Source organism: Schistocerca gregaria, chromosome 8 (assembly GCF_023897955.1).
Source record: "Schistocerca gregaria isolate iqSchGreg1 chromosome 8, iqSchGreg1.2, whole genome shotgun sequence".
NCBI lineage: Eukaryota > Metazoa > Arthropoda > Insecta > Orthoptera > Acrididae > Schistocerca > Schistocerca gregaria.
In genome coordinates this window covers 155,517,116-155,531,330 of record NC_064927.1, presented here as the reverse complement: position 1 = coordinate 155,531,330, position 14,215 = coordinate 155,517,116, and the positions used below count along the sequence as shown (strand labels likewise).

At 44.2% G+C, this 14,215-nt stretch overlaps 2 protein-coding genes across 2 annotated transcripts in view; one reads left to right on the top strand and one right to left on the bottom strand.

Moving 5' to 3' along the window:
• The window catches only part of LOC126284273 (uncharacterized), a 626,414-nt gene that overhangs the window by 255,962 nt on the left and 356,237 nt on the right, over positions 1-14,215 (bottom strand). The gene's annotated exons all lie outside the window — the stretch shown is intronic.
• Positions 1-14,215, top strand: part of LOC126284275 (superoxide dismutase [Cu-Zn]-like) — a 131,534-nt gene that overhangs the window by 62,406 nt on the left and 54,913 nt on the right. Inside the window, exon 2 of the mRNA XM_049983091.1 lies at positions 13,133-13,217. Coding sequence (XP_049839048.1) covers positions 13,133-13,217 — 85 coding nt within the window. The remainder of the gene's footprint in view (positions 1-13,132; positions 13,218-14,215) is intronic.

Here is a 14,215-nt window from a genome sequence, read left to right as displayed (position 1 = left end):
CTCATTACGGTTCCTAATGTGTACTGCACTCTTTGAATTGCGTAGTAAATGTATTGCTCGTGTTCTGCTGATTTCTACTAGCATGCGTAACATTGGACGGAGTAAATGATTCTATATTTGTGCCGGCCGGGGTGGCCGAGCGGTTCTGGGCGCTACAGTCTGGAACCGTGCGACCGCTGCGGTCGCAGGTTCGAATCTTGCCTCGGGCATGGATGTGTGTGATGTCCTTAGGTTAGTTAGGTGTAAGTAGTTCTGACCACAGCAGTTAAGTCCCATAGTGCTCAGAGCCATTTGAACCATTTTTTTCTATATTTGTTTTTTATTTATACAAAACAAAAAAATCAAATAGCTCTAAGCACCATGGGACTTAAAATCTGAGGGCATCAGTTCCCTAGACTTAGAACTACCTAAACTTAACTAACCTAAAGACAGTACACACATCCATGCCCGAGGCTGCGACCGTAGCAGCCGCGTGGTTCTGGACTGAAGCGCTTAGAACCGCTCGGCCACAGCGGTCGGCTCATACAAAACAGAAGTTGGTTTCGTCGTATGGCGTTCTGTGCACTTTCAAACTTCTTAATTTAATAAATATTTTAATTAAATTGCAATAACTGAGGTGAAAGTTCTTAATTTAATTTTTTACTCAAACTTCTGAGTGAAAGTGACTATACTGCCTCTACTATTTTATCATTTCAACACTGACCCACAATATCCTAGTGCAACGCAATCTGACTACTCAAAAACGATTATTAATACAAAAGAATGGCGCTGAATAAGAAGAAATCCTAACAATAACCCATATGTATCATAAGTCACCTCACAGAAAATCTTCATTACACGAACTACAGCAATGCAGCAAACACCAATAAAGTCAGCTAAACAAAAGATTCTAACTACTGTAGGTTGTAACTAATGGGCGTGTTGCTAGCTAAGCAAAGATTTTGTTGCAGAGCAAACAATGTATTTAGCAGATTTTACCTTAATCATGTGAGAACCAGTTCAAAAAAAAATTATATACTCTCCATGACGGATACACATTCACCGTCCGCTCGCGCTAATATTGCAAACCTCGAACACTGCTTGTTGTATCGATAGCTACGATGCCACAACGTAGGTGCGCTCTGCCAGGTTGGCACTACGACAGACACCGACGACAGCGCACTCTACCCGGAGCGGGAGAGCTCTACGAGCTCCGCTCCAGATTCCCCATTTTATCAAGAGCAGACGACCATGACACATCGCTTCAGCTTTGCTCTATAAACGACGGGTCAAAGACTTCGCACCTAATTGCAGAGTTATGTAACCACGTATGAACTTGTTTTTTGCCTACAGCAAACATTTGTGAGTTGAAACGCCGTACCGACATGTCTTACCTTTTCCTGCCCCCACTCACTTCCTACATTCGGCCAACCTTTCAGTTTTCAGGAGCAGACCCCCGCGCCGCCTTCCAGGTGGGTTACAAAACTGCTAATTATTAACCTCTAACCTCCATCACTGCTGACTACTCACTCTCAAAATCCATCACCGCTGGATGTTCACCTCCAACTGCAAGTCCGACCAGCCACAGAGACTCTTACAGAGCGCGCACAGTGCTGTCAGAGTCATTAAAGCAGAACGCAGAACGCTGTCAACATACAAATACATAAAGGGGCAACTAACAACTTGTGCACATATGTGTCTGCTAATGAATTCATTGCTCTATTTAAACGCATTGTAAGCTAGCTACGAGGGTATTGCTTTTATTCTACTTCATTTTTCTTTGCATTCATTTTCCGTACTTTTCACATTTAATGGAGAACTCAAAGTTAGTAGTTTTTCACAGAATTAGTATTAAACTTTGCTATATATTTCCACGTAATGAGTATGTACTTCTGCTTAGAATGACGTTGCATCTTGTCACTCAGTGCCATACGTTTCACAGTGGTTTGCAGAGTATGCATGTAGACTGGTATGCTTTTTAGTCTTAGTTACTAAAGCGTTTTTCCTCGCAAAAGCTAAAAATGCAGCAGTAGCACACAAAAGTTCTCACACATATTAACAGGTAGTACACGCAATACATTTTAGTAGAAATCAGAGTACTAGAATCATTCTCCCCAACGTCCATTACATGTGAGAAAATACAAAATAAATAAATAAATAAATAAATAAAATGTGCGAACAAAAAGAACGTAGAATACGAGCAATATACTTACATCGTATTTAAATAGAGCATTTCACATACAGATCAGTAAGCAGTAACAAGTGGACGAGAGTCCACAGAATACAATGTGGTGAAACCAGCCAGTGATACAGATGCCAGCAAAAATCAAGCAGATTATGAGAAACGTATTTACCATAAAATACAAAGCTGTAAATACAAGAAGGTTTCAATCAGGAACACAATGCGATCAAACCAGCTTCTGTGTCATCTCATGTCATATGATGTCTACCTTTTGGCGCTGCCAAGTGCAATTAGTCGTATTTCCATTTGATAATGGCCACAGGTTCGAAACTGCAACACTGTTTGTTTTTTTTACACTACTGACCATTAAAATTGCTACACCAAGAAGAAATGCAGATGATAAACGGGTATTCACTGGACAAATATATTATACTAGAACTGACATGTGATTACATTTTCACGCAATTTGGGTGCATAGATCCTGAAAAATCAGTAACCAGAACAACCACCTCTGGCCGTAATAACGGCCTTGATACGCCCTGGCTTTCAGTCAAACTGAGGTTGGATGGCGTCTACAGGTACAGCTGTCCATGCAACTTCAACACGATACCACAGATTATCAAGAGTGGTGACTGGCGTATTGTGACGAGCCAGTTGCTTGACCACCATTGACCAGACGTTTTCAGCTGGTGAGAGATCTGGAGAATGTGCTGGCCAGGGCAGCAGTCGAACATTTTCTGTGTCCAGAAAGGCCCGTACATTATCCTGCTGAAATGTAGGGTTTCGCAGGGATCGAATGAATGGAAGAGCCTAGGGTCGTAACACATCTGAAATGTAACGTCCACTGTTCAAAGTGCCGTCAATGCGAACAAGAGGTCATCGAGATATTTTTTTGTGGTTTTAGGGCGCACAACTACAATGATCATTAGCGCGCAGACTAAATTATGAATGCACTGCGAGGCACAAATGTGTAACCGATGGCACCCTATACCATCACGCCGGGCGATACGCCTCTATGGCGATGGCGAATACACGCTTGCAATGTGAGTTCACCGCGATGTCGCCAAACACGGATGCGACCATCATGATGCTGTAAACAGAACCTGGCTTCATCCGAAAAAAATGACGTTCTGCCATTCGTGCACCCAGGTTCGTCGTTGAGTACACCATCGCAGGCACTCCTATCTGTGATGGAGCGTAAAGGGTTACCGCAGCCATGGTCTCCGAGCTGATGGTCCATGCTGCTGCAAACGTCGTGGAACTGTTCGTGCAGATGGTTGTTGTCTTGCAAACGCCCCCATCTGTTGACTCAGGGATCGAGACATGGCTTTACGATCCGTTACAGCCATGCTGATAAGATGCCTGTCATCTCGACTGCTAGTGATACGAGGCCGTTGGGATGCAGCACGGCGTGTCGTATTATCCTCATGAACCCACAGATTCCATATTCTGCTAACAGTCATTGGATCTCGAGCAACGCGAGCAGCAATGTCGCGATACAATAAACGGCAATCGCGATAGGCTACAATCCGACTATTATCAAAGTTGTAAACCTGATGGTACGGATTACTTCTCCTTGCACGTAGCATCACAACAACGTTTTACCAGGCAACGCCGGTCAACTGCTGTTTATGTATGAGAAATCGGTTGGAAACTTTCCTCATGTCAGCACGTTGTAGGTGTTGCCACCGGCGCCAGTCTTGTGTGAATGCTCTGGAAAGCTAATCATTTGCATGTTACAGCATCTTCTTCCTGTCGGTTAAATTTCGCGTCTGTAGCACGTCATCTTCGTGGTGTAGCAATTTTATTGGTCAGTAGTGTATAAATAATTTTACACTCGAAACGCGACCACAATGTCATTTACAAAATTTTATATGACTGTGAATCCTAGCTACGAGAAGTTAATCTTTAGTTTTTGATTCGATTTCTTGCATGTACTAACAGTCCAGTCACGTTAATGTAACCACCTATCAACAGCCTGGATAACGACGTTTTGCATCGTGGACCGCTGCAAGATGTGCAGGAAGACTGTGAATCAGGCCCTGAAAGGTAGGACAGGGATTTGGAACCATTCCGACTCCACTGCTGCGCCCAGCTTGGCTTGGTTTTACAGCTGAGGCTACAAGACGCAAACAGCCCGGTCGAGGTGATCCCACAGATTCTCGATTGGGCTTAAATCTGGGGAGTTTGGTAGGCAAGGGAGTACAGGAAAGTCATCCAGCACCCTTCGATCCACTCACGAACACTGCGGTCTCCGTGACACGTTGCGTCGCCCTGCTGAAAGATGGCATCGTGCTGAAGAAAAACAAACTGCATGTATAGGTGGACATGATCCCCAAGGATGGATGCATGCTTGTGTTGATCCAATGCACCTTGCAGAATCACACCACCCAGAGAATGGCGCGAAAACATTCCCCCAGACCATTAAGCTCCCTCTCCGGCTTGGGCTCTTTGCTTTCAAGCGTTCCACGCTGTACAAGCCACGGGTCATCTATCCAAAGGAGCATAAAACGTGATTCATCTGCTAAGGCCACCTGTCGCTACTCAGTGAACGTCCAGCTGCGACACTGACGTAAATTCCAGTCTTCGCCGCCGTTGAACAGCAACCAACATGGGTGTGTAAGGCAGGCGTCTACTGCGGTGGCCCACACACAGCAACGTTCGCTGAACGGTCATTGAGGAGACACTGGTGGTAGCTGCTTGGTTCATCTGTCCGGTCAGCTGCTCAACAACTGCACGTCTATTCGCCCGTACGCATCTCCACAGCCATCGTTCACCTCTGTAATCTATGACCCGTGGTGCACTATGCTTGTCCCGGCGCCGGTTTTGGGTGGAATCATTTTGCCATGCACTGTGTACTTTACCCACAGTGTACGCCGACGGTTTACAAACTTAGCCGTTTCGGAAATGCTTCCATCCTTGACCCGAGAGCCAATGATCAAGCCCGTTTGGAAGTCAGATACACTACTGGCCGTTAAACTTGCTACACCTCGAAGATTTAATCGACAGGAAGAAGATGCTGTGATTTGCAAATCATTAGCAATGTTCACACATGTCAGTACATGTCTTCTTTGGAAATGGAATAATTACATTCTTCTTGAAGTCTGAGGATATTTCACTTGTTTCACACACCTTGCATATCAGAGGGAATTATGTAAACGTAGTCGGACAAAACCGCGTTGTTTGAAATATGCAAACCGTTTGCGTAGCGGACAGTCTTCCACGCGCTGACTGGCTGTCGTTTAACATTGATAGGTCCTCAAATATGCATTTCCAACCTGCTCCTATTCCGAAAATTTTGCTGGAATCGGTGTCCCCTGCCTTTCTCTGAGCTCACTGTCATGTCGATAGTTGTAGAAACACTGAACAATGTAACACACCAGAAGCGATTTATTCTCAGTCAGATATTGATTCCTTATTTCTGGTAACGGAAGTAGCCAAATTTAGTCTAGAGGAATGTGTCATAGCTAAGATCTCTGTCTCATTACCGATCTGTTCCACTTTGAACGGGACGATGGGCTGTAGTGTAATTAGGCGTGAATCCTGGCGCCAAACGCCAAGGTCTGCTACGCATCGAGAGCGGAACAAATCACCAACTCCGTCACTGACCACTCTCGCAGCTGCCTTTACGTAAGTTCGAGGACGCGCCCCGGCTGCGGTTTTACGGCTAACGGGACCTCACGCTTGATGGAGCCGTAAACGGTGCAAGTGAATGTTTTTCCTTTGCCGGAAATAAAACAGTTATGCGGCGGAGAAATTGAGTATGTTTCTTCTGTACGACACAATTCTCACATTTCTTCTCGATCTGTACCAAACTGTCCCATAAAATCCCCGACTAATGATGCCACAAGTGGAAATGCATTATGAGGGCGAGTCCAATGAAAACCTTAAATTTGTAATAACAAATCGAAATTTCGTTCCGTTTTCCTGTAAGTTGGTAATCGTGCTACAAACAGCGTGCAGAATAGCCTGTAGGTGGCAGCATAGTACAGATGCACACATACCGTCATATCAGTATAAAGATGATCGCCCCACTTGCGACTTGTACCAGGGAAGAACAGCGTTTTGTTATTCGGTTTTTGCATGGTAAAAGTGTGAAACCTATTGAAATCCATCGACGAATGAAGGTTCAGTACGGTGATGCATGTTTGTCACAGCAGCAAGTCTACGAATGGAGTAGGAAGTTCGCAAATGGTATGACTTCAGTGGAAATTGCTCCTCGTCCAGGTCAGCCACAACGAGTTGTGACTCCTCAGAACATTGCAGCAGTTCAAGTTATAGTGAAGGACAACCGCCGAATGACACTGAATGACATTGCAGTATTTTTACAGATTAGTTATGGGTCAGCACACCACACTGTGCATAATGTGCTCAAGTTTCACAAAGTGTCTGCAAGATGGGTGCCACGGCAGCTGACTCCTGAAATGAGAGAACGACTTGTTGATACTTGTGAAGAACTTCTTCGGCGCTTTGAACGAGAACGTGATGGCTTCCTTGCAAGAATCGTTACTGGGGACGAAACCTGGGTTCACTTCCAACAACCGGTAACTAAGAGAGCGAGCAAGGAATGACGCCATTCCTCATCACCAAAACCAAAGAAGTTTCGAACAGAACCATCAACAGGGAAGGTTATGCTGACTCTCTTTTGGGTCTAAAAAGGCGTCATTTTGGAGCATTACATGCCTAGAGGGACCATTGTCACCAATGCATCAGACACAGATCTCCTAAAAAATCATCTGCGGCCTACAATCAAATCAAAGCGATGTGGATTTCAGTCAGCAGGTGTCCTTTAGCAACATGACAATGCAAGGTCCCACACTGCCCGTACCACAGTTGCAACAATCACAGACCTGCATTTCGAGTGTCTTCCTCATCCATCATACTCTCCAAACCATATGTTTGGACCACTCAAAGACGCAATGGGAGGAAAGAAGTTCCGTTCTGATGAAGAGATACGCCACGCGGTGCAAGAGTGGTTGCGTGGACTACCAAAAGAATTTTTTTCTAATGGAATTTATGCACTTTGTAAGCGCTGGAGGACTTGCATTGAGGCTGGGGGAGATTATGTTGAAAAGTGATACAGCTTTGTACCACTTGTGCACAATAAATAATATTTAAAAATTTATTTAAGGTCAGTCTACAAAGGAGATTGTGACTCGTCCTAGAATACTTCTCAAGTGCGTTGGACTCGTAGCAATTAGGCTAACGGGGGATATTGAAATCATATGGACAAGGAAAGCACGAATGGTCACAGGTTTATTTAGCTCATGGGGGAGAGCCACGAAGCTGTCGAAAAAACTGAGCTGGTAAGCTGTTGAAGATAGATGCAAACCACTCCCGAAAGCCTGCTTAGTAAGAGAGGGGTAACCTCCGTCGGCTCTCTGGGACCAAGGTCCCTTCCCCGATTTCCGGCCTCACCGTAGCAAGTCAGCTTGACTGCCAAATGGGGCCTTCCTCTCTGTCTGCAGCTCGAAGTGTCGAGGTGCAAAGTAGTTGCGGATACCTTACCAGATCACATGTATTAGGGATTTCGCAAATCACTACAGGCATACATTTTCAGGAAAACTGTATGTTTCTTCATTTGCTTGTCGATAGTCAACAAATGGTTCAAATGGCTCTGAGCACTATGGGACTTAACTGCTGAGGTCATCAGTCTCCTAGATCTTAGAACTACTTAAACCTAACTAACCTACGGACATCACATACATCCATGCCCGAGGCAGGATTCGAACCTGCGACCGTAGCGGTAGCGCTGCTCCAGACTGTAGCGCCTAGAACCGCTCGGCCACTCCGGCCGGCTGTCGATAGTCATAGATATGTTTGTTCTAATAACTAAATCTAATTAAAAATAATAAGTAGTCAAATAACGTGAAATTCACTAAATCTTCATGCAAATACACATGGCTTTTTAAATTATATTACTGTCATGCCAAATAAATTAAATAATATGATCAGTGTTGAAAAATAGTGATTATAAATTACGTTTGAACGGTTGTCGAACCGTCGCCTCATGTATGCTCGACTTACGAAGCTCCAATACTAACCACATGAGGCGGTGTAGTCATGGACTGTGCGGCTGGTCCCGGCGGAGGTTCGAGTCCTCCCTCGGGCATGGATGTGTGTGTTTGTCCTTAGGGTAATTTAGTTTAAGTAGTATGTAAGCTTAGGGACTGATGAGCTTAGCAGTTAAGTTTTCACACACATTTGAACATTTGAGCACCATAAACTCTAACAGCCATGCACCTACGGGCAGATACATCAGTTACATAACGGACGCGTAAAACTTTTCTTGCGATTTGCTCGGAAATGCCAGAGCAGTGTACCTTACTACTTGCATATTATGTTGATTTAATTGCCTACTAAACATGTACAAAGTCTGAAGTAAATCTGTGATCCTTTAAGGTCGTGGCCTCCCGTTGCGAGTTTGACTGAGGGCAGATTGTGATGGCCCGGAGACTCGGCACTATCATTTCGGAGACTTCTCGACTTGTCGGGTGTCCGAGGAGTGCTGTGGTGAGTGTCTTCAACACGTGGCGAAACCAACGTGAAACTTCGTCCAGACATCGTGGGATACGGTAGCCACCGCTCATTACAGATGTCGTAGGGTGGGCAGACTGGTGAAACAGGACAGACAGCGAATTGTGACGGAAGCAACATCAGACTTTAATGATGGACAGAATACAAGTGTGTCTGAACACAGAACATTGCAGCAGTTCAAGTTATAGTGAAGGACAACCGCCGAGTGACACTGAATGACATTGCAGTATTTTTACAGATTGGTTATGGGTCAGCACACCACACTGTGCATGATGTGCTCAAGTTTCACAAAGTGTCTGCAAGTTGGGTGCCGTCATGGTGCCCATGGATGCAGTGCCGATGGTCAAGTGCCCATTTCAGTCATAGTTAACGTCGTGAGTGGCCTTTTTGCCAATGGAAACGAGTAAACTAATGAGAAAAACGACACTTCTTGTTACATAATGCCTAGGCTGTCCTCTTTTGGCACGGATAACAGCGGCGACACGTGACGTGGGAGCAATGAGGCCTTTGTTGGTCGTTGAAGAGAGATGGCGCTACATCTGCATACACAAGTCACTCAGTTCCCGTAAATTCCAGCGAGGAATACGATGTGGGATGTGGTTCAACTTGGTGTCAGAGCTTATCCTCGGACTGGACGCCTATTATAATTTTCTGCATACATTCTTTTAACATATAGTAATTTGTGTGCCATTACTATCATTCGTTGTCAAATGTGCCGTAGCATGCTCTGAATACCTTCTTCATAATGTCGATGGTAGGGCGCAAATCCGGCGTCTTCCACGGAAATAGCTCCTTGACACAGGACAGAGCCATGCTGACGGTGGCTCCATTATGCTCTAGGGAACATTCACGTGCCCATGACGGCCAAAGAGTATCGGTCACTGGTTGCAGACAATCTACACCCCTTCATGACGACCGTGTTTCCCGACGGCAGTGGCATTTTTCAACAAGACAATACGCTATCTCACAAGGCCAAAAGTGAAGAGGAGTGGTTCGAGGAACACAGTGGCTACTCCCAATTGATGTGCTGGCTCCACAACTCACCATCGTGCTACAAACAGCGTGCAGAATAGCCTGTAGGTGGCAGCATAGTACAGATGCATACATACCCTCACTATCAGTATAAAGATGATCGCCCCACTTGCGACTTGTACCAGGGAAGAACAGCGTTTTGTTATTCGGTTTTTGCATGGTAAAGGTGTGAAAACTATTGAAATCCATCGACGAATGAAGGTTCAGTACGGTGATGCATGTTTGTCACAGCAGCAAGTCTACGAATGGAGTAGGAAGTTCTGAGGAGTCACAACTCGTTGTGGCTGACCTGGACGAGGAGCAATTTCCACTGAAGTCACACACAGTGCACCGAACGCTGCTAACGATTGGCCCCAGCAGGATTTTCATGTGAGACGGTCATTACCACCGATCTAATTTCCTCTAAAGTGGATGAATGACAGTGAATTCAATACCGCCGACCTACACTTTGCAGGCTGCGTCTGAATACGCCATCTCTCAGGAGAACGGCTACTGGGTAAATACACTGCCGGTGATGGAATTATTAATGGAGATTTCATGACAAGCTGAAGAGAGAGTTGGAGTTTAACTTAGAACATGAAAAGTATAGTTCGAACCGGGTCCCTCCTCGTCACGTGCTACGGCGATCTCTACTATTGACACATGTACATTGATCAGCCAGAACATTATGACCACCTACTTAACAGCCCAGCTTACTGCAATCGTAACTGATATCATTGTCTATTTAGTAGCGGCAGAAGTACGTTTCCGTCACAGAGGAGTCGCGTTTGCAGCAAAGAGGAACGAAGCAGCTACAACGTCCTTAGCACCACTCTCGCATATCAGTTGTGTCACAGGCTGTTGTCTTATTTACTTTAAACATTGGCACATGCATGGCGGTTGATTTATGAAAAAAAGCATTCGATGACCTCTGAGGGTGACAAATGGTGCAAACTGATAATTTAAGTGACTTAATGGACGGATAAATTCTGATTCTCTAACCGTATAAATGACGCACTCTGTCATATAAAAAAGAAAAACCATAATGTTCAGGCAGGAAAGCGAAGATGCAAAGTCGTTTGCAGAGTATCATACTGCCATCTTTTCTATTGCATACATGGGTGAATGTGTGTCCAATGTGGAGGAGCTTAACCAACACCAGTGGTGAAATACTCTGCGATTACAGGAGTTAATGGTTCACAGTTACATCGAGGCAAGAAATGCATTACGCGAGATGTTTCAGGATGTCGTCGACGAACCTCCAGGAATGATAGGTCTCTCGCTCGCAAACACAGTACCATATCTTTTGGTATCGGACATGCTCTCTTATCCGTCATTTATCAGCTATGAACATTTGACAACGAATGATAGTAATGGCACACAAATTACTATATGTTAAAAGAATGTATGCAGAAAATTATAATAGGCGTCCAGTCCGAGGACGCCCATACGATAGTTTCTAGTGTGGAAGAGGGCAAGATCTGGGGGTATGGAGAATTTTAAATGTTTTGAAGACGAATGGCAGCTTGTAAGTAGCCATAAAAAGTTCCACCTCTGATCCTGTTAAAAACTGCGTAATACGAAGTGTCCATTCATTTTCTTCAAAGAAAAAGGCCTGACGATATTTTTTTTCTTTGCCCGAAAGCTGGGGCTTGGGGTGGAGGGGAGGGGGGAGGTAGCGGCTGCCGCCCTTTTGCCCCCGGGTGTGGACGCTCCTGGCGTTTACTCTCCTTGTCGTCGTTATATCCTTTATATCTACGTTCACAGCAATGGCTATTCCACCACGCATAGTGTTCGCATCCGTGATACGCCACAACGGAATAAAATCAAGTAACATAAAGTCGGGCTCACATGTTCGCCATGCAGCGGATCCCTTCTCGACCTACCCAATGTTACCCATGGTCGACAGGTAAGTGTACTCGCACATTAGAACCAAAATGTGCCCATTATGCTGGGACTAGAGAGTTGTTGTAACGAGCGGTAACCTGAGATATAGAAACTGATTGTGAAACGTCCCCTTAAAACAATTATACAAGACTGTGCTTAAACTGAAACACAATATTTTTGGCGCAACGCAATCTGACTTCCAAAAATCCCTACGAAAGAATGGCCCTGACTAACATTAACCTATACGTTTCACAAATCACTTACCTCACAAAAATCTTCGTTACTCGAGCTACTGCAATACACCGAGCGCCACTACTGCCAGCTAAGTAAAAGATTCAAACTACTGAAGGCACTAACTACTGATAGGCATAGTTAGCAAATGAAAGATTTTAATACAGAACAAACAATGTATTTACCTTAATAGTTATAATATATATAGCAGTTCATGACATCCAATCTTACAAATTTCAAAACTCCGCCATCTCTCTCCCCACGTCCACCACTGCTGGCGGCTCACCTCCAACTGCGCAAAGCTACGCGCTGTTAACATCCAGCTGCCCAAAACTACAATGGCGAGTATTACAACAATGCCAACCAGCCACATAGCGCTATGTGGCGTTACCAATAAAAAAAACCTAAACAGCCTACTTACAATTGTAAGCTGGTATAGTTACGTGTGCTGCAGAGATACAGATTCTGGAATATTGTTAGTAACAATATCAGCCCAAATATTTATGGGCAATTTTTGTCGCTGAGATCTAATAGCGATGGAATGTGGCTTCTCCGGGAAGTCCAGGATGTGATTATAGCGACTATTAAAACAACAGCCATTTATGAAGTAGGCCATATCCGTCTATGACACGTTTGAAAGAAAGCAATTTCATAAGCATTTTGAAGAAACCTCTCCATGGCAAAATTTCCATACGAGATGCGAAATCTAGCGGTCTTTCTGCCTGCACCATCTGAAGATGTTATACTTTAAGGCTGTACTCTAGGAGCACTCTCCAAACGGTTACGCCATCTGTGCTGACAGAACTTACCATAGTACATGTCCTGGTCGAAGGTGCAGTACTAAATCTCTCCATCACATCATCCTCAAAACCCGGCAATCTATCACAATGTCTTCCGCGCCAACATATCCAGAAAGAAGACTCAATTTTGTTAGATATCGACAAGACGCAACAAAGGTACTGTGATGTGAATGCATATTGATAGAAAACGGAAGCGCGGAGATGCGATTAAGTGTCTTTCTTTTTACCTCACCCAAGCACAACACGATGAACGCTTGGATGCCAAAAAACGGTTAACTATGAGTTGGTTTTGGTGCTTTCCTTACTATGGACAAAGAAGTCAAGTCATATTCCTGACTTCTAATGAACAGGTTACAAGAGTATATTCTTCAATACAAAAGGACATATCGCCCTTAAAGTTCGTCGGTATGGTCTTGAAACACACACACACACACACACACACAAACACACACACACACACATATATAAAACAAGAAGTCAGAATAATGTTTTCTTTACGTTTCAGAATGGGACTCCTGCTGCTTCTCGTTGCTTGTGGAGGCAACCCGCTGTACGACTACCAACCGTTCGTGGGATACCATTACCCTGATGTAAGTAACATCAATATTTGTTGTGAGTGTGTAATACAGTACAATGGTGGTCGGCATTTCCTTCTTCTAATACGCTGAATAATAATTCAATCATTATATCGTTCATAGTAAAATATTCTCTTGGGCGATAATGCAGGCTTTTCCGGCGAATTTCACTGATGAAACCATTTCGGGTCATCTTTGAATTATGGTACTGAGAAAAAAACTTATCTCGGGTCATTAGTCAAGTAACAGTATTACCTTAGTGCGAAGATGATGAGTGAGCAGAAAAATAATCTTGGGTCATTAGCGAAGAAACAGAATCTTGTTGTAACGGCGTTTTGACCAATATCCTACAAGATATCTTTGCGTGAAGGTGAAGAGTAGGAAACTAACCGATACATTTCTTCAGGACGATGCTTTTGTCCAGCTGTTAGCTAGTGGTGACCTTATCAAATCACTCTATTTATATCTTCTTATTAACAACAAAGCAAACTTATATTTCCTCATTCACTGCGTTGTTTTTACTACTTATGAGCACCCAATCTATGTTTTCTTACTTTTAATTTCACTAACTGCTGCGATGTTCAGCCTGACCATCCGCCATACTACATTTTTTTGTTGCCCATATTCACTCATACCTCCATTCATTCATTCTCTTTCTAGCTCACTCACAGTACTCTGCAGATCCCATAGAGATGAAAAACATTCAAGGACGTGGGACGAGCCATTAATAAAATAGAACCACGTGTATGAAATTTAATTTGTGCCTTGCATTAAACTAAACTCACATCATGTCACTGAGTGTTAGTTACATTCTGTGTTTGCTGTCGTGACCTTCATTCCTAAGACTCTTTTGATGCGACTATCCATGCTAGTCTATCCTTTGCAATCCTCTTCGCCTCATAACTACCGCAACCTACGTTCATCTGACCCTGCTTTCTGAAGTGTAACCTTTCCCCCACACGCACTTTCCTCCATTCCCAAACTGGCTAACCATTAATGCCTCACGATGGGAC